The sequence below is a fragment of the Rattus norvegicus genome, chromosome 1 (assembly GCF_036323735.1).
Source record: "Rattus norvegicus strain BN/NHsdMcwi chromosome 1, GRCr8, whole genome shotgun sequence".
NCBI classification, from domain to species: domain Eukaryota; kingdom Metazoa; phylum Chordata; class Mammalia; order Rodentia; family Muridae; genus Rattus; species Rattus norvegicus.
Genome location: NC_086019.1, coordinates 85,811,864 through 85,831,588, shown reverse-complemented (window position 1 = coordinate 85,831,588; position 19,725 = coordinate 85,811,864). Strand labels below are relative to the sequence as shown.

The following is a 19,725-nucleotide window of genomic DNA, read 5'->3' as shown; positions in this document are numbered from 1 at the left end:
CATATGGGTTGTATGCTGTTGGGAATGTTCTGGAATGTATTTTAGGGTCCACATCTCCCCCTTATTCCAGAAAGTGAAATTAACATCAGGAGTATCTGCCCGCCTGGTCCATGCTTGGTTCTCACTGTACATTCTTGAACCTTCTTTGTGAATGAGCATGGCAGTCCCACTGTGTTCCCTGTTGCCTGTGGGCAAGATACCCCCTTCCAGATCCCTGGGGCCCTGCCCTGTGCGTGATGACACATGAGATCTCATTGGGTGAGTGGTAGGCGTGGAGTCCCTGCTCCCTGGTATTGACCCATAGTGGGTATGTCTCCACACTTTCCAACTCACTTTGTTTTGTTGAGGTTAAGAGTCACAGGTATTCTGGGCTGGCCTGAAGCTTGCTCTGTCGTGGATGATGACCCTGAACTTCTGACCCTCCCTCCACCTACTAAACACTGGGATTTCCCCAGTCTGGTGTTGGCTGGTGGGAAAGCCCTGGTGGAATCTGTATGTCATCCTGAGCTATTCTCGAGGGCCAGCAAGAGAGGACATTCGAGGAGCTGCCATCCCAACAGATTCCTGTGGATATACACTGTCTCTGTGTGGACCTAGTTGCTTGGGTCTTTCAACTGTTCTTCTGTTCCCTGGTGGCCCTGGCTGGTTCTGCTGACCCACCTTCACCTTTGGTGACTCTGGACGGAAACCTGGCACTTCTGTCTTCCCAGACAGACTGTGTGTCTATGAAAACCCTAGTGGCCACCCTGGACGTGACCCATCCTGTGGGTACCCTGGGCCTCCTGTCTGAGTAGCAGGGTGCAATACTGACAACCTTCTGTGAATGTCCCATGCCCTGGTTCTGGTCATTTTGGATCAGGTGCCCCTTATGTTCAGCACCAGCTGTGACCGCACTGGGCATATGTCTTAGTTAGGGTTTTATTGCTGTGAACAGTCACCATGACCAATGTTAAGTTTTATAAAGGACAACATTTAATTGGAGCTGGCTTCCAGGGTCAGAGGTTCAGTCCATCATCATCATCAAGACGGGAGCATGGCAGCATCCAGGCAGGCATTGTGCAGGAGGAGCTGAGTTCTACATCTTCACCCGAAGGAAGTCAGGAGCAGACTGAGCATCTTCAGGCAGCTAGGAGGGTGGTCTCCAAGCCCACGCCACAGTGACACACTTCCTCCAACCAGGCCACACCTTCTCATAGTGCCCCTCCCAGGGCCAAACACGTGCAAACCATCACAGCATAGCCCTCCATCATCCAGTTACTGTTCACACAAAGTGCCCAGAAGAATACTGGCCCAGAGTTCCTCCCAAGGGAGACAGGCAGGAGCTCAGAGAAATCATATTTATGACATGTTATCCACCCTTTTTGGAGAAAAGCATATTAGGAGGGGGAAGGGTATACTGATCAGGGTTCTCTATAGAGTCACAGAACAGATGGGATATCTTTTTATATTGAGGGAATTTATTATGATGATTAACAGTCTATAGTCCAACTCACCCAATAATGGGGAGCTGTGGACAGGAAGACTAGGAATCTAGTTGTTGCTCAGTCTAGTTGTTTCAGCTGGTCTTCTGTAGAAGTAGGTTCCAACAGATGTGCTGGCAGTAGGTACAAGCAGGTGAAGAAGAATGAGTCTTCCTTCTTCCAATGTCCTTATGTAGGTCTCCAGCAAAAGGTGTGGCCCAGATTAAAGGTGTGTGCCCTCACGCCTGGATCTGGGACTTGAATGTTCTGACCTTGAACTCAGAGATTTCCTTGCCTTAGTCTCCTGGGATTTAAAGGCAGGCACTACCTTGCCTGGGCCTAAACTTTTTATAGCCACTATGCCTCAAGATCTCCATGTGACCATCCAAATCAGAAACTTGTGTCTTCCAGCCTCAAGATCACAGGTGAGCCCTCCAATTCTGGATTTTAGTTTATTCCAGATGTAGTCAGGTTGACAATCAGGAATAACCATTGCAAGGAGCATATGTCATGAAGACGGCTTGCCAGTCTAGATGCTGACCTGGTGACAGCTGGGAAAGAGGAGGAAGGGCTAAGCATTGGAGGAAGTAGGAGCAGTCACGTGCAAACGTCCTGAGATAGACTCTGGCCCTGCACATGGGAGGAAAACTGAACAAGCCGGTATGGCTGGGGGGGGGGGGGGGTGGAAGAGAAGGGACCAGGCAGACCATTTAGAATTGGCTGCTGTGTAAGAACCTGAGGTTTACACTGAGGTTAGGAATCAAGGAAGGGTGCTGGCTGACAGACGTGAGCCAACCTGGCTTCTTCCTGTGTGTTGTGTAGGAGGACGAGGTGGCAGAGGATGGGACACAACAGGGTTGTGCTACGGTAGGACTGTGGCTTCCATCCCAGAGTTGTGGTGTAGGGGGCACCTGAGCCCTCAGAGAACAACTGTCCAGGGAAGCAGACAGTCAGAGCCTGATGGCAACAGAGTTCTTTCTCGTTTGGTTCTGTAGACTGAGGGGTCTGTTGCTTTTGCTTTTTTCTGTACTTGAGATGAGACTCAGGTCCCTGAATGTGCTGGGCAAGCCCTATGCCACTGAGTCACGCCCCCAGCCTCTCACTGGGGTTTTCTAGGCAGGGGCTCTACCACTGAGTAATAGCCACAGCCTTTGGTCTTCAGAGAAAGGTTCTCCCTGTATATCCCAGGCTGACCTTGAACTCTTCACCATCCTCCTGCTTAGCCATTCAAGGCTCAGACCTCAGCCACCATATCTGCCTCGCATGTGTTTTTTTCTTATTCATGGATTGAGTTATTTAGGACACTCCTTACATTTAGTTACCTGTCTACCATCTTTCTTTCTTATCATGTCCATATTTGATGACTGGTGACTTTAAGGAGCACCCCATAGCACCTGAGTAGAATGGACCCAGTAAGAATATCTAATGTTTTGTCCTGACTAGATGTGGTGACATAGGTTTGGAGAGGCAGATACATGGGCTAACTGCCTGTTCATTACATCATACCAAAACTATGTGGTCTGGGGTCTAGAGTGACTGCCTAGCATGCATAAGTCCCCAAGTTCAATTCCCAGCATCACAGCTGTTGTGTGTTTACGTGCATGGGTATGTGTGTCACTTTATGTAGTCCACTGTACCTTCCACCCTGCAGTCCAGGGGTCAGGCTTCTGTGGCAAGTGCTGCAATTCACTAATTAATTAATTAATTAACCCACTGTAATCCTACTAGCCGTTGTTCTTCGATTTCTTTCTTTTTCTTTCTTTTTTTTTTTTTTTTTTTTTGGTTCTTTTTTTCCGGAGCTGGGGACCGAACCCAGGGCCTTGCACTTCCTAGGCAAGCGCTCTACCACTGAGCTAAATCCCCAACCCCGTTCTTTAATTTCTTTGTGAACACTGTTACGGACCTTGTGTTATTTTTTTTAAATGGTTTTGTTAAAAAGATTTACTTAATTTTCATTTTACGTGTAAGTGTTTTACCCACACATATGTGTAAGCACTGTGCGGATGCCTGGTGGCCGTGGAGGTCAGAATAGGACATCAGATACCCTAGAAGGGGAGTTCCTGGTAGTTGAGCCACCGTATGGGTGTTGGGAATCAAACACAGGTTTTCTGGAAGAGCAGCCAGTGCTCTAACTGCTGATCCATCTAGCTTCATAATGACTTCTTAAATTAACTGTACAAAACAGTGAGTCCCACAGCGGCGTTGACTAAGCGTCCTTACGCCTTCCTTTACCCCTCCTCATCCCCAAACTCTGCTTCATTTCACAAAGAAATGCTTAAATCGAGATTCCGCTTATAAGAGACCTTGTGCAACTTTTTTCTTTCTGCCCACATGGCCTCCCCCTCCCTCATGTCTTCTCTTTAGACTGATCCTTCCCCCTCTGACTCCTTTTTGTGGCGCTAATTAAAGTTGACAGTATGACCCAGAAGTCGCCAGAATGAAACACTCAAAAACCAGGACTGGGCCAAGCCGAGGTCTGACCCGTAGGAACCCATCTGGGAGTTTCACTGCCGAGTCTTAAGATAATAGAATTAGGAGGATGGAGGCTAAACCCAGCTGTTTAGAGGTGATTAGCCGAGATCAGGGCTGGGACATGAGCCTCTCCTGCAGCTTGTGCTGTAGTTGCATAAGGAAACAGAAACTTGGCTTGGTGGCACGTGCCTGTAATCTCAGCACTTTGGAAAAGGCTGGAAGCTCAGAGTTCAAGATCAGCTGGAGTTACATGAAACTCTGACTTTGGTGGGGGTGGGGGTGCTGGGAGGAAGTAGCTCAATTGTTAGAGTGTTTGTTTGCCTAGTGTGCACAACCCTCTCCAGAACCATGTTCTTTAGCCTTACAGCTTCAACACTGCTCTGAGCTAAATCAATCTACCATTTTTTTCTCTAAAGTGACTTGCCTCAGGTATTTCATTATGGTAACAAGAACCAGACTAATACATGCCATGAGGTAAGGCAGCAATGTTTTCTTTGCCACAGGTACTGGTGCTTTTCTAGGACATGAAAACAGTACCTTGCTTCCCTGCATGCTGGCTGCCTTCTGTGGAGCATCAATTCATATATTAATTACATGCTCACATGAGATTGCTTGACATTGGAGGTTTGGGTATGAGGAACAGTGCAAGAACTTAGAGCCCAGGTCATGAGCCCAAGGAGGGGCCGGGGGCGTGGTTCAGTGGTAGAGCCCCTGCCTAGAATCCCCCAGTGAGGGGCTGGGGGCATGGCTCAGTGGTAGAGCCCCTGCCTAGAATCCCCCAGTGAGGGGCTGGGGGTGTGGCTCAGTGGTAGAGCCCCTGCCTAGAATTCCCCCAGTGAGGGGCTGGGGGCGTGGCTCAGTGGTAGAGCCCCTTGGTGCCTAGAATCCCCTAGTGAGAGGCTGGGGGAGTGGCTCAGTGGTAGAGCCCCTTGGTGTCTAGAATCCCCCAGTGAGAGGCTGGGGGCGGGCTCAGTGGTAGAGCCCCTTGGTGTCTAGAATCCCCCAATGAGAGGCTGGGGGCGGGCTCAGTGGTAGAGCCCCTTGGTGTCTAGAATCCCCCAGTGAGAGGCTGGGGGCGTGGCTCAGTGGTAGAGCCCCTCCCTGCCTAGAGTCCCCCAGTGAGGGGCTGGGGGCGTGGCTCAGTGGTAGAGCCCCTGCCTAGAATTTCCCCAGTGAGAGGCTGGGGGCGTGGCTCAGTGGTAGAGCCAGTGCCTAACTATATTGGCAGCTTTGGCTCCTTCAGTACAAGCATTGATAATAATCATCTTTGCTTTGCCTAGTGTGCTCACGTGACTACAAAATTTGAATAATGTTAAGCACCCCCACCCAAGCTGATCCAGCTGTTTTAGTGTTTACCAAAAGTCAGAAAATGCTTCAATTTCTTTCCCTGTCTCTGGTAAGGCCTCAGGCCCCCGTGTAGTTAATTAGGGTGTGGAGTGGCACGGCCTTTCCCTCCCAATGCTCTTCACATATACAAAGCCATTCACAGTCCACATTCTTCTGCCTCTTTCACTGTTTGTTTGTTTGAGACTGAGTGTCCCTGTGCAGCCCTGGCTTTCCTGGACTCACTCATTCTGTAGGTCCTGGAACTCACAGAGATCTGCCTGCCTCTGCTTCCGAGTGCTGGGATTAAAGGCATGTTCCACCATAATCAGCTCTTCATCCACAGTTTTAAAGATTTAAACAAATCGTTAACTTATATGTATACATATGTGTCTGTGGTGGGAGGGTGCACATGACCATGGGTGTTGGGGTAGTTAAAGGTCATGTTCTATCCTTTGGAGCTGTAATTACAGGCAGTTGTGAGCTCTGGCTGTGAGTGCTGAGAAGTGAAATGGGGCATTCTATAAGTTCATCAGACGTTGGCTGTTGAACCATCTCCCCAGGGCTTCTTCACGCCTTAAAAAATGGTCAAAAATGCATTTATTTAGTGTGTAAGTGTAGAGGCATGGAGTCCCCATGTGGAGGTCAGAGCTCACCAGGGAGTGAGAAGAAGACACTTGTCACCAAGCCTGATGACCTGTGCTTAATCCCTGGAACCCATATACTGGAAGAGAAAACTGACTCACACAGTGTCCTGTGACCTCCACGTGTGGTACACATTATCCTCTTCATCAATATAAAGTAATAAATAAAAGTTGCCTTCAGGCATTGGCAGAGAAGTGTAATTTCAACCACAGTTGCTTTAAGAGTTTTATTGCTCTCAAAACACCCCATGGCTGTGAGCTCCCAACCCTGCTATCAGTAGGGTTCCTGGCTGCCACTAACCTGCTTTCTGTGTCTGGACCCAGAACACTTCATCCCAGTGCCATGATCTGCTGGCCTTTGGGTCTGTCCTCTGTTTGACTTCCTGTTTCCTGGTGCCTGTCCCACCTTGTGTCCTGGCCGTCCTGCATGGTGACTCTATATGGACCTTCATGGGGCTGATCCATCTGCTGATTGGCTCATGATTTGTTTCCATCTCCGACTCCCATGAACAAGGTGCTGCAGACACGTGTACACATTTTTGCGTGGACATAGGTTTCTCCTTTTAGGACGGTGTCTTGCTATGGAGCTCAGGCTTCAAACCTGTTATATAGATCAAGTTGGCTTTGACTATGTGATCCTTCTGCCTCGGCCTCCTAAGTAGATTGGTTTAGATTACAACAGCACCACGCTTGACTCCACAAGGTGTTTTTCAAAGCCAGCCATACTTGGTTCACTGTTTAAGCAGTAAGACACACAGCCTTTTGAAGAATGGCTTGGTGAACGTTGTTATGTAAGTGAGCATCCCAGAGGCTCACTCAGCATCGGCATCACTCTAGAATTCCTGAGGGCTCCCGATGGTCGTCTTCCATCTCCTGCCTTGAGACTTGCACACCTTTGGTTTTCCCCCAGTTCTAGAGATTGTTACAAATGGCCGTGTCAACTCTGGTCTGGCTTTCTTGGTGCCAGTTTATGTCAGGTCCATCCATGTTGCTTCCTGTGGCAGAAATGCATCATTCCCTGATTGTCAGAGCAGTGCCCATCCCATGCCTGAGCTTGGTGCTAAGACAGGTGATAGACAGTTTCCAGGTTGTGGCTTTCTTGTTTACTGGCTAAGCTAGGGATGAAACCCAGGGAATTGTCCTTGTTAAGCAGGGGCTCTGCCACTGAGCCACGCCCCCAGCCCCTCACTGGGGGATTCTAGGCAGGGGCTCTGCCACTGAGCCACGCCCCCAGCCCCTCACTGGGGGATTCTAGGCAGGGGCTCTACCACTGAGCCACGCCCCCAGCCCCTCACTGGGGGATTCTAGGCAGGGACTCTACCACTTAGCCACGCCCCCTGCCCCTCACTGGGGGATTCTAGGCAGGGGCTCTGCCACTGAGCCACGCCCCCAGCCCCTCACTGGGGGATTCTAGGCAGGGACTCTACCACTTAGCCACGCCCCCTGCCCCTCCCTGGGGGATTCTAGGCAGGGGCTCTGCCACTGAGCCACGCCCCCAGCCCCTCACTGGGGGAGCTTAGACAGGGGCTCTACCACTGAGCCATACATTCAGGGATTCTAGGCAATCTCTGATGGACTCTTCTTTGTATGAATTAAGAAAAGAGGCTTCTTTTTATAGGCAGATGCCATCATGTCCAAGCACAACCTGAGCTGTATACACTCAACTGAAGGGTAAAGATGGGGACTGTAATTAGCAAAGGATAGCTGGGTTTGGAGAGGCATCCCTGTAATCATAACCTGAGAGAGGTTGAGGCAGGAGGATCATGAATTCAAGGTCAAATATCACAGTACAAGTGTGGCAGCCAGAAGGCAGCTCTCAGGGCTTTGTTGACAGGGAAACTCCTTCACATCCAGAGCTACCTCACCAGCCCCGAACCTGTCTTTCTCCTTGCCACATACCTTCAGGTGGGTTTTCCAGCCTCAGATTCTTTACTTCACGGTGACAGAATAGCTGTCACAACTCTAGTCAAGTCAACTCCATTCAAGCTGGAAACTGAGCTCCTTGTTTACTAGAAGAACTTGTTCTGTGACTCCCACGGTCTTACGGAAGCCAAGCCTGTATGTACACTTTAGTGTGCACTGTACGGTGCCATGGCTGCTGTAGCTTCAGGGGAAGCCAAGAGTGATCATAAAGGAGATAGTATGCCCCCAGCTTATGCCTCATGTGACCTAGAATACAAATACACATAGTGAGTACACATGGGACCAGTGTGCTTTTGAGTTTTTCCATTCTGTATTCCTGTATTCGTTCTCTCTCTCTCTCTCTCTCTCTCTCTCTCTCTCTCTCTCTCTCTGTGTGTGTTTGTGTGTGTGTGTGTGTGTTTTCCCTCCCGAGGGGTGGGTCTGTCTGTCTGTCTGTCTTTTTTGGAGGGGAGGAGGTTGGGCACTACTTATGAAGGCTTCCTTGAACCAGTAATTCTCCTGCCTCAGCCTCCAGAGTGCCAGGAGGTGCACCACACCAATCCATTTGTTTGTTTTAAACCAAGCCTGCTACTGTGCTTTCCCAACAGAGGTGTGACCCTGGTATGAGGTGTGGATGGCAGTTCACAAAGGTCTTTGTTGTTGGAGCCAGCCATGGAGCAGCAGGCAGGCTTGTGTGAGTGAGAAAGCCAGGGAGGAGGAAGTGAGGAGGAGTGGAGGTGCTTGGGGTGCTGGTGATGGGAAGCACCAGGTGAACTTCCAGCAGCTGTGGTGGTGTTCCGTGTACTCCTTGTAGCAGACATAAGGGTCGCTAGCATCATTCCGGGAAATGACCAGTAGCCATACTTTTTATGTTTACTGGAGCCTTTGAATTCCGATCCCGCTAGAAGGCTGGCTCCCCTGCAACTCCCCATGACAATGCAAAACTTCAGTTGCATTCCTGGTGGAGGAGGGATCCTCAGGGCTTTCTGGAAGGACACCCTGTTACTGTTCTCCTCCCAGACTGCTTGCAGTTGGCAGGCCTGCTGGGGAAGAATCAGGGCTTTAGAGTCATGGGGTCTGAGTTCAAGTTCTGGCCCCCACAATGTGGTTAGGACCCAGTGTCCTCACCCCCATGTGTCACTATTCTTTTACTGGAAAGCATGACTCAGTTTTGTTCCTTTGTAACTGTCACTTTGTGAGGACTGGGGTCGGACTAGGCCTGATGCCCAGGACACCCTTGGGCAATGTGGGCTCAGTGGTGTATCTGTCAGCTTTGATTGGGAGAGGACCCAGTCACTAACAGAGAGAGCAGCAGTAGTGAGTGGGCCCTAGATATATATCAGTCAGCCTCAGTAGAGAGAGGTATAGGGATGAGTGAGCCTCAGGTCTCTGCAGTTACAGCGTCAGAGGTTCAGCTGCCCCGGTGCAGCACCAGCATGGATTGGCAGTGACTGTCCCATGTCCACTCTGTCCTGAGACTGAGGCAGAGCCACAGCGCTCTGGGTTCCATCTGTGTCACTCAGCTCACGCGCCTGGATTCCATGGCAGGTCTTTCAGTGGGTGCTGCTATTTGGGGTTGATAGCTTTGCGTACATTGTACGGCTCAGCTGCTTTTTCAAGGTTTCAAGCAGATGGGCTGAGCTGGGAAGGGCTGTCCCTGGCTGAGAACCGCTGGCCATGTGCCCCTCCCTGCCACAGCCACTGACTTCTCAGGCGGCTTTACTGCTCTCTGTTTACAAGAGGCATTTAATGGTTGCTCTTTGAACAAAAGAACGGACTTGTTTATTTAATGTCCACTGTGGATTCATTTATTCACTGTCTTGAGCCTCTTTCTACCACCACACGTCGTCAGATTCAGGGATCTCAGACACGAAGCGGGTGACACCCCTTCCCTGGTGAAGCCCACTTGTAGCAGTGAGAGGGGAGGCCATCAGACGTGGGCTAGCCGATCCTATTGTGGGTTTTGTCTTCCTTTTTTGGGGGGGGTTGAGGATGATTACATTTTTATTCATCTTATTTTTACATTTTATGTGTGTAAGTGTTTTGCCTGTGTGTATGTCTGCGCACCACATGCATGAAAGGCTGGAGTGGGGCCAGCCTGGAGTTACAGAGGGTTGTCAGCTGCAGCATGGGTGCTGGGAGTTGAACCATAGTCATTTGGAAGAGCAGTCAGTGCTCTTGACCCTGAGCCATCTCTCCAGCCTCAGTCTGATTTATCTCTGTGTATGCACTTGTAGAGGGATTGCCCAGTTTCGTGGTAGGTGACTTTATTCACTGAGCCCTCTTGCCGGCTTTTTTTTTTTTTTTTTTTTTTTTTTAATTTCTGAAGCAGGCCCTGTGCAGTCTAGGGGAGCCTTGACCTCACTATGTATCTGAGGATGAGCTTGAACTCCTGATCTCCCTGCCATCCAAGGGCTGAGACTATAGGCAAGAGCCACCATGCCAGCTCCTGCACCTCTTTTCGGCTTTCCAAACTCAGGATCTGTCTGTGACAGTGGTTCTCAACCTTCCTATTACCATGCCCCTTTAATACAGCTCCTCATGCTGTGGTGACCTCTGAACCATAAAAGTATTTTCGTTGCTACTTCATAACTGTAATTGTGCTACTGCTATGAATAGTAATGTAAGTATTTTTGGAGCTAGAAGTTTGCCAAAGGGGTTGTGACCCACACACAGGTTGAGGAAAACTCATCTGTGTGCTCATGTTAGAGCTTCCTGAATGTTCCATCATACAGACATACACTACAGCTGGTTTTTCTTTTATTTATTTTGTTTATACGAGCACACTGTAGCTATCTCACACCAGAAGAGGGCATCGGATCCCATTACAGATGGTTGTGAGCCACCATGTGGTTGCTGGGAATTGAACTCAGGACCTCTGGAAGAGCAGTCAGTGCTCCTAACCGCTGAGCCATCTCTCCAGCCCTCAGCTGATTTTTCTATCTGTCCATTCATGACCACTCAAGTAACTTCTTGTGAGCTATTGTGGAAAACGCTATGGTGGGCTCTGGTGTGCCAATCCCTGTTTAAGACTTTTGATTTCTTTGCACATACACCCAGAAGTGGAGTTACTGTGCTGACTGCTAGTGCTATTTTTAATGTTCTGAGGAACTGCCAAACCCTACCACAGCAGCCAACAGAGTTGCACTCCCTCCAGCAGTGAGCAAGGGCTCCGGTTTCCCACAGCCCTGCCAACACTTGCTACTTCCCAGTTTCTTCATGGTAGCTGCTCTGAGGGGTGTGGGGCTTTGTTTCCTTGGGGTTTTGAGTGCATTTCCCCCATGATGAGTCATGCTGGGCATCCTTTTGTGTGCTATTGGCTGTTTATTTTCTCTGGAGATCATCCCAGGATCCCTGTGCATGCTAGTCAGGTGCTGTACCACTGAGCCACGCCCCCAAGCCCCTCACTGGGAGATTCTGGGCAGGGAGGGGCTCTACCACTGAGCCACGCCCTCATCTCATTGGGGGATTCTGGGTACCCCTGAGCCACACCTCCACCTCCAACCCCTCACTGGGGAACAATCTCCCTGCCCTCCATCTCGTCTCTCTCTTGCTTCCTCTCGGTTTCTGTGTGGTTGGAGACCAGAGAACAACCTATACTAAAACCCTTCCTTGAGACAGTTTCTCACTAACACATGAAGCCAGCTGGCCAGCAAGCCCCAGAGAGCCTTTATCTCTGCCTCTCTCATGCTGAGGGTACAAATGTATGACACCACACCCAGACTTTTATGTAGAATAGGTGCTAGTGATCAAACTCAGGACCTCATGCTTGCAAAACCCCACTTTTCCTAACTGAGCTCTCTTCCCCAGCTCCCTTTCTTCCCTCCCTCCATGTCCCCTACCTCTTCCTTCCTTCCTTCCTTCCTTCCTTCCTTCCTTCCTTCCTTCCTTCCTTCCTTCCTTCACATGACTACTGCAAAGCTAGGTGTGGTGGCACATGCCTTCAATCCCAGCACTTGTGAGGGAGAGGCAGGTGGATCTCTGTCAGTTCTAGGATAGCCAGAGCTACATAGTGAGACCCTGTCTCAAGTGAAACAAAGACCTGACTACCACAAAGAAAATTCAAGAATAATGGAAGTTCAACAGTTAAACGTGCCATGTGTTGCTCTGTGAGGCAGGATGGTGGCCGGAATTCGGGAAAGTGAGGCCAACCTGGGGAATATAGCGGGATGGCACACTTTTGTACTCACAGCACTTAGGAGATTGAAGCAGAGGACTGCCAGGAATTGGAGGCCCGTGGTGGCGCATGAGGCAGGGGCAGTTCTGTGAGTTCAAGGGCCTCATGGTCTGTGCAGTGAGTGTCAGGATGGCGAGGGCAACAAAAATGAGACCCTGACTCACAAAAAGAAAAAGGAAAATGAGCCAGCTCATGGTGGCCATGCCTTTAATTCCAGCACTGGGAGGCAGAGGCAGGCTGATCTCTGACTTTGAGGCCATCCTGGTCTACAAAGTGAGTTCCAGGACTCACAGAGCTACACAGAGAAGCCCTGTCTCTAAAATTACATATTATACATATGTGTATGTATGTATATATAAAATATAATTAAGTATATATACATTTGTACACAAAGATATATACATATAAACATACACACACACACAAGACAAGACAAGACAAGGGTGGCAGAATGACTCAGCAAGTAAAGGTGCTTGTCCCCACGTCTGAGCGACTGGGTTTAATGCATGGGAGCAGCATGGTAGATGGAGAGAACTGATTCCTCCATGTTGTCCTCTGACCTCCACACATGCTGTGGTAGGCGAGTGTGTGCACACACTCCACCTCCACCAATTACATAAGTGTAAAGACAACAACATAAAAAACTGTTTTCACAGAGAACTCAGTGCTTCCCCTTAACTGCCCTCTGGGAACCCATTTGGAGACAGTTGTTTGCAGTGCTGGGGCCAAACCAGAAGCAGGGTGTAGGGACAGTGATAGTGAAGCCACCGTGGGAGCTTGTGAAAGCCTTGCAGACCCCTGCCATCGGTCGTAGGCAGCATACCTGGAACTCAGGAGGAGAGGGCCTGTGCTCCAGGGCCTTTGACAGCTGCTGTGTCTCCATCGTCGGGTGGGGAGCGACTCGAAGGCGACTTAACCAGAGCTGTCATCTTCACTCTCCTGCCATGTTAGCTCCAGTTCCGAAGCCCTAAAGAGAAACTGAGGGCCCAGGACAACCTATGGGAGTTGGTTCTCTCCTTCTAGCATGTGGGTCCCCTTTGATTGAACTTGGGTCACCAGGCTTTATCCACTGCGCCATCTCAGCACTGTGATTTTGTTTCTTTTTTTTTTTTTTTTTTTTTTTTTTTTCGGAGCTGGGGACCGAACCCAGGGCCTTGCGCTTCCTAGGCAAGGGCTCTACCACTGAGCTAAATCCCCAACCCCCGTGATTTTGTTTCTTGAGGCAGGGTCCTGCTATGTAGCCCAGGCTGGCCTCAAACCCACTGTCCTCCTGCTTCTGCATTCCAGGAGATGGGATCGCAGCTGTGGGTCACTGTGGCTGTCTGTCTGTGTGGCCAGATACTTTATTTTCTGATGATTTCCTTGTTTGAAGTGTCCCTTGGATACTAGTAGGATCTGTCAGCCCAGAGGCTGTAGGGTGTCTGGCAGAGAGAGTCAATGTATGAGGTGAGCTCCATTGGTAACCTCAGTGAGGGATAACAGTACATCCACGATAAGGTGCCTTTGCCAGAAACCAAGGCCCTGCATTGAGCGACTGATGGAGCAGTTGTGACCACAGGCCTGTGGGACCCAGACTCTTTATCCCCAGGACACAGACGCCATGTTTCAGGGACTGTTGTGGCTGTTTAGTACGACACACCTGTTTCAAGTAATAACTGGCCATAGGGCCAGAAGTTGTGGTACACACCTTTAATCTCCATCCTTTGGAAGCAGAGGCAGGCCTTTATAAATTGCAGGCCAGCCAGGGCTACATAGTGAGGGCATGTTCTTCCCTTATTTCCTATCACCATCCACCCACCCACCCAGAAAAACAATAGGTTCTACAAGGCTGATGGTGTGATAGCTCAGTGGTTGAGCCCCTGCCTAGAATCCCCCAGTGAGGGGCTGGGGGCGTGGCTCAGAGGTAAAGTGATCCCTTACTTCAAACATAATTATCTGGGCTCTGTTCCTAGAACAAAGAATAATAGTGCAGAACCGGAATTGGATATTTTATATAAACTGAAGTATCAGTAAGTGATTTGGTGTAGTGTGCTGTGGTGTATGTATGCATATGCACACCATAGATCTTGTTCTAATATTGTAAGTTTGCTTTGTGTGACTTTGAACTTGTGGTTTTCCATCTTTCCTCCTCCCCGTTCTTTCTGTTCCTACTTTAAAAACTTACTAACCGGGCTGTCCTGGTGGAACACAGTGTAATCCTGGCACTGGAGCTGAGTTAGGAGGGTCTCAGCCCAGCCTGGGCTACATGGTTAGTCTTTGTGTTAGGTAAACTAGTTAATGATGGCTCTTAGTTGTAATTCAGTTTAGTAGCAGTGGTCATTTGCTTCTTCTTAAGATGTTTTAAAACAGAATGTTCTTATGTAGCCCAGGCTTACCTATAACTCTCCATCCTCCTGCCTCAGCCTCCCCAGTGTCAGGATTATAAAAATGTGCTCCCTTATCTTTCCAGGCCTCCCTCTCTTTCCTGTCATCACTCTCTTCCAGATTCTTCCCTTCCTCCCTCCCTCTCACCTCTGTTCCTCCATGTGTGTCTTCTGCCAGCTCATGACCTTCTTCACTCACAGCTTCTCTCCTTTCTTTCCACAGCTGGCCCCACAAAGGACATTGTCAAAGTCCCCAGCCCGGGGCCCTGCATAGACCTGGAGTGGCCACCCCATCCTTCCCTTCATGATTCGTTCATAGCACAGGTAACCAGGGAAGACCCCCAGTTTACTCTTGAAGGTGCAGCTGTTCCTCTGGGTACTTGTGGGGCCCGCTGGCATCTGACTTGCAGAACCTGGTTTAGCAGTGTTCTTCAGTCCCTCCTCTCCAGCCTACATCCCCACGTACAGCTGTAGGAAGGATGACCCTCAAGCTTCGCCTTTTCCTTTATATTCTATAATGAGACAATGTGAGAGTAGCTCAGTGGTAGAGCCCCTGCCTAGAATCCCCCAGTGAGGGGCTGGGGGCGTGGCTCAGTGCTGGAGGCCCTGCCTAGAATCGCCCAGTGAGGGGCTGGGGGCGTGGCTCAGTGGTAGAGCCCCTGCCTAGAATCGCCCAGTGAGGGGCTGGGGGCGTGGCTCAGTTACAGAGCACCTAGGAGGCCTGCAGCAACCACAGTAATGACAAAGAAAGGAAAGGCCGGGCTGGGGATTTAGCTCAGTGGTAGAGCTCTTACCTAGGAAGCGCAAGGCCCTGGGTTCGGTCCCCAGCTCCGAAAAAAAAAAAAAAAAAAAAAAGAACCAAAAAAAAAAAAAGAAAGGAAAGGCCAGGAAGCTATTTCAGTTGGTAAAGGAGAACTGTGGTCCTCATTGTATCCAGTATCAGTATTGTAAGAGAAAGACCAACATGAGGCCAGTGGATTGAGGCACTGGAAGAAGGGAAAGATGAATGGGTATGTTTGCCTGGACATTTCTAAAGTGAGTGCATAGGCATTTAAAAAGAGTGGAAACGGAGAGGCACTTAGATGATCAAATGGATCTGTAACTAGGAGAGTTGGATAGGAGGACGGATATTTGGAAGGATGGAGAGGGGAGAGAGGAGGACAGAGGCTTAGAATGTCAGGTGGGCACTGAGGAGATAGCTCAGTTGGTAAAGTGATTGTGAGTGAGAATATGAATTGGATTCCCAGAACCCATATAAAGAGCAGGGCATGATATCCCAGCACTGGGGAGGTGGAGGCCATGAGATACCTAGGGTTAGCTCGCTGGTTAACCTAGCCTAATTGGTGAGCTCCAGGCCAGTGAGAGACCCTGTCTCAAAAAAGGTGGACAGTGTGGAATGTGAAGGGCCCTTTGGAGGAATGTTTTAGGGCTGAGAGGATGTGGTTAGATGCTCTGAGGGACTGGGTGGCTGATTGGCAGGCAGAAATTCTGTATGGTGGGAGGCAGATGGGAAAATGCAGACAGCATCCGTTCCTTTTGGGGTGCAGGGGTAAAAAGCAGCCTCTTCCCCTTCCCGGGGGCTGACCACGCTAACCTTTGTCATGGGCTCTGATAATGCTAGCCAGTGGAGAGCGCCAGACAGCTCCAGACAAACGTTAGCCGTCCGCATCCTCATCATTCAGCTGTGGAGGCCAACCCCACACTGTCACCTCTCTGGTCCAGCCTTGTGACCCTCCCTGCTCCTGCTGCCTCAGTCCCCTCCGCCATACATCATGCCTGTCACCTTTCTTTGCCTGAGACCCACACTGCGTAGGTCTTCAGGATTCACCCAGGAGTGTGGTGACCCTTTCTCTTACTCTCTCATTCCACCCTCCCTCTCTTGCTCTATCCCACTGATACTCAGGACAGGCCCCCACCACACCCGACGGGCCACAGACTGTAGTCAGAACAGGACAGTGAGCCGTGACATGCTTAGGCTCAGGGGCATGGCTGGCGAACTCAAGCGGAAGCCTGCCTGGTGGGAGTCTGGTGTGAGCTACAGACCCTGAGAGAACAGTTCAGGTTATTTTGTTTTTGAGACGGGGTTTCACCATGCAGGCCTGGCTGATCTTGAACTCACAGACATCCTCCAAGTGCTGGGATCAAAGGTGCAGGCCATCTTAACACCCAGCGAGTTTGGGTTTTGACTCTGAACTAGACTGTATAACGCAAAGTAGAATGGCACCCTGGAGGCCGGAGCGCATGTGTTCCCTAGGACTCGGGCATGTACAGCCCACTCGCTGGAAGTTGGTGCCTCCAACTCCTCACCCTTAAAGTGGGGGTGCCATAGTTTATTCAGTTAGACTTCTCTGCAGCACTTAGTGTAAGAGACCTTTTCATTTCAGTTGATACCCCCTTCATCATCACTGTCAGACGTGGGGGGTGTTGGGCAGGAGGACAGAGGGTAAGAATGCTACCCCGTCCCTGGTCAGGACTTCTGTGTGGGAGGGTACCTGGGAGGTGGTTCTTGTACCCCTCCACCTAGCTCTGTGTACTTCAGAGACAGTTGGTCAGACACCCCCCACACTACCTCCACCACCCCGTGAAGGGGCAGCTGGGCTATAGACTGCCTCAATCTAATTGTGTCTCCCCCACCCTCTTCCCACCCCCACCCCATCTAGTGGAAATGGATGATGAGGATGGGAGATGCTTACTAGACGTGATTTGGTGAGTAACGGGCTCCCCCCACCCACCCACGCCCGTCTCCCACACCCCTCCCTTCCCTCTACTCCTCAGCCTAGCTCCTTAAGGTCTCTTTTCCCTCTCTCTTGCAGTGACCCTCAGGCCCTCAATGACTTCTTGCATGGATCCGAAAAGGTAAGTGCCAAAGGCATGGAGGGGCCTTCTTTGGTCATGGGGCTGGAGGATCCGAAGGGAGGTGCAGGTCCCCTAAGTCTCGTCTCCTTGCTCTGTCATCTTCCTGGTTAACGAACTAAGCCAGCCATTTAAAAGGGGGGATGAGTGGGAGAGGGGGCCGCAGCAAAAAGATCTCAGCACATTTTTAACTTGGAAATGATGCTGTATTGAATATATACATTTTCTTAAAATATCATACTAGATTAAAAACAAATAAATAAAAGGCCAAGTGTAGACTATTAATCCCAGCACCCAAGAGGCAAAGGCAGGCAGATCTCTGTGAGTTATCTACAGAGTGAGCTCCAGGACGGTCAGCGATACATAGGAAGCCCCTGCCTATAAACAAACGAATGAATGAATGTCATTTACTATTCACTAGTTAAGGTTTTCTTTAAAAGTCATACAGAAAATGGCTAGAAAGAAATAATGAGAGGCGCTAGAGAGATCGCTGTATGGAGAGCATGCGTAAGCATGGAGACCTGAGTTCAAATCCCCAGCATGCATGTCAGAAGCTCGGCATGGTCATGTGCACTGTAACCTCGTTTCTCTGGGGAGAGGGTAGAGACAGGAGGATCACTGGAGCTTGCTGACCCCTCTCTTAGCTCCCAGTTGAGTTGACAGGGCTGTGTCTGAGGGTAATGGGGCAGAGTGGTGAAGGTGTGAGGGGTGTTGGGCATGATGAAGGAGGGTCAGAATGCTGCCCCATCCCTGGTCAGGACTTCTGTGTGGGAGGGTACCTGATCCTTATATCCCTCCGTCTCGCTCTGTGCACTCCAGAAACAGTGCTGTGACCCCCTACGTCCATTACCTCCAGGGGCCACGCTGTGAAGGGGCAGCTGGGTCTTAAACTACCTCAATCTAATTTTGTCTCTCTCACCCCCAAGACAAGACACTGTCTTCCTCTGCCTTCCTTCCTTCCTATGTGCACCTGCATACACATGTGTATAGCAGGTGTGTACACAAACACATACAGAGAGAGAGAGAGAGAGAGAGACAGAGACAGAGACAGAGACAGAGAGAGACAGAGAGGAGACAGAGAGAGAGAGAGAGAGAGAGAGAGAGAGAGAGAGAGATAAAGCCTAAAGCTGGAGAGATGGCTGAAGCAGTAAAGAATGTTGGCTGTAGGCCAGGTGGTGGTGGCACGTCTTTAATCCCAACACTCAGGGGTCAGAGCCAGGTGATCTGTGAGTTTGAGGCCAGCCTGGTCTACAGAGTGGGTTTCAGGACAGCCAAAGCTACACAGAGAAACCCAGTCTTAGAGAACAGAGTGCTGGCTGATTCTATAGAGGACCCAGTTCCAGGGGATCCAACCCTCCTCTGGCCTCTGATAGCACCAAATATAAGATATATATTTATGTCTTAAAGAAAATAAAGGAAAGATCTCGTTTAGCTGGTGTGGTCAGAGGAGGTCACTCTGGGGTGGCAGCATTAAAGATGACCACAGTGCTCTATCTAGCAGGGGTAACATTGAGAGAGAGGCTAAATTCAGAACTATTATGAGACAGCACGGAGTGCTTTAGACGTGGTTAGGTGATTTTGTTTTTATTTGTTTGTATATTTCTTTATTGTGAGGCAGGTTCTCTCTTTGTAGTCCTGGCTAACCTAGAACTTACTAGGTAGGTCAGGTTGGCCTTAAACTCACAGAGATCCACCTGCCCGCCCTGCCTTCCCACCATCACACATGACTGATTGATTTATTCTGAACCTGACAGCAGTTCTCGGGGACCCAGATTTGATTTGTGTCCCAGGAAATCTTGGAAAATGTGGCTGTCTGGAGGACCAGTGTGGAACTCTTTGTATTCTACAGTGGTATGAGAGATTACCCCCACATGGTGACTTAGTGCCTAGTTGTTAGACTTTTGCCTTGTTGGGAATCTGGGTCAAGAGTCAGCTGGGTGGTCCTGCCTCAGGGACTTCCCCTGAGGTCACAGCAGTCTGTATATTACAGGAGCTACAAGCATCTAAGGCAATGGTTCTCAACCTGTGGGTTGTGACCCCTTTGGGGGTTAAATGACCTTTAAACAGGAGTCAGTTAAGACCATCAGAAAATACATTGTGGTTCATAACAGTAGAAAAATTACAATTATGAAGTAGCAACAGAATAATTTTATAGTTGCCGGTCATCACAACTTGAACTGTATTAAAGGGTCGAAGCATCAGAAGGGTTGAGAACCACCGTTCTATGTGCTGGTCTAGAGTCAACTATATATTTACTCTAACCTCCCTTCTTGTGGCCACTGCCAGGAGGCCCAGGTACCTTTCCCGTGGGCCCCTCTCTCACTGTTTAAATGTACTCAGGATATGGTAGCTGATTTCCCTTGTCACAAGCACCCTATGATAGAGAGCCAGGAGGAAGCCACAGTACCTTTTATGACCTAGTTTCATGAGTCACACGGATACTTGGGAACTGCTAAGTAAGAGCTCTTCGGTTCCGTCCCCAGCACCACATAAAATGAGGCATGGTGGGGCATGCAGTCCCAGCACTCAGG

General features: G+C 49.8%; 1 protein-coding gene across 4 annotated transcripts in view; it reads left to right on the top strand.

Moving 5' to 3' along the window:
* Bicra (BRD4 interacting chromatin remodeling complex associated protein) overlaps positions 1–19,725 on the top strand; it is a 77,564-nt gene that overhangs the window by 36,068 nt on the left and 21,771 nt on the right. For 3 of the 4 annotated variants that reach the window (XM_006228344.5, XM_006228345.5, XM_006228343.5), the window contains exons 2-4: positions 14,565–14,665; positions 17,002–17,047; positions 17,155–17,197. In XM_006228344.5, the coding sequence (XP_006228406.1) occupies positions 17,007–17,047; positions 17,155–17,197 (84 nt within the window). In that variant the 5' untranslated portion in view covers positions 14,565–14,665; positions 17,002–17,006. Of the gene's footprint in view, positions 1–14,564; positions 14,666–17,001; positions 17,048–17,154; positions 17,198–19,725 lie in introns of those variants that run through there. The other variant, NM_001106226.2, reaches the window with a different exon arrangement.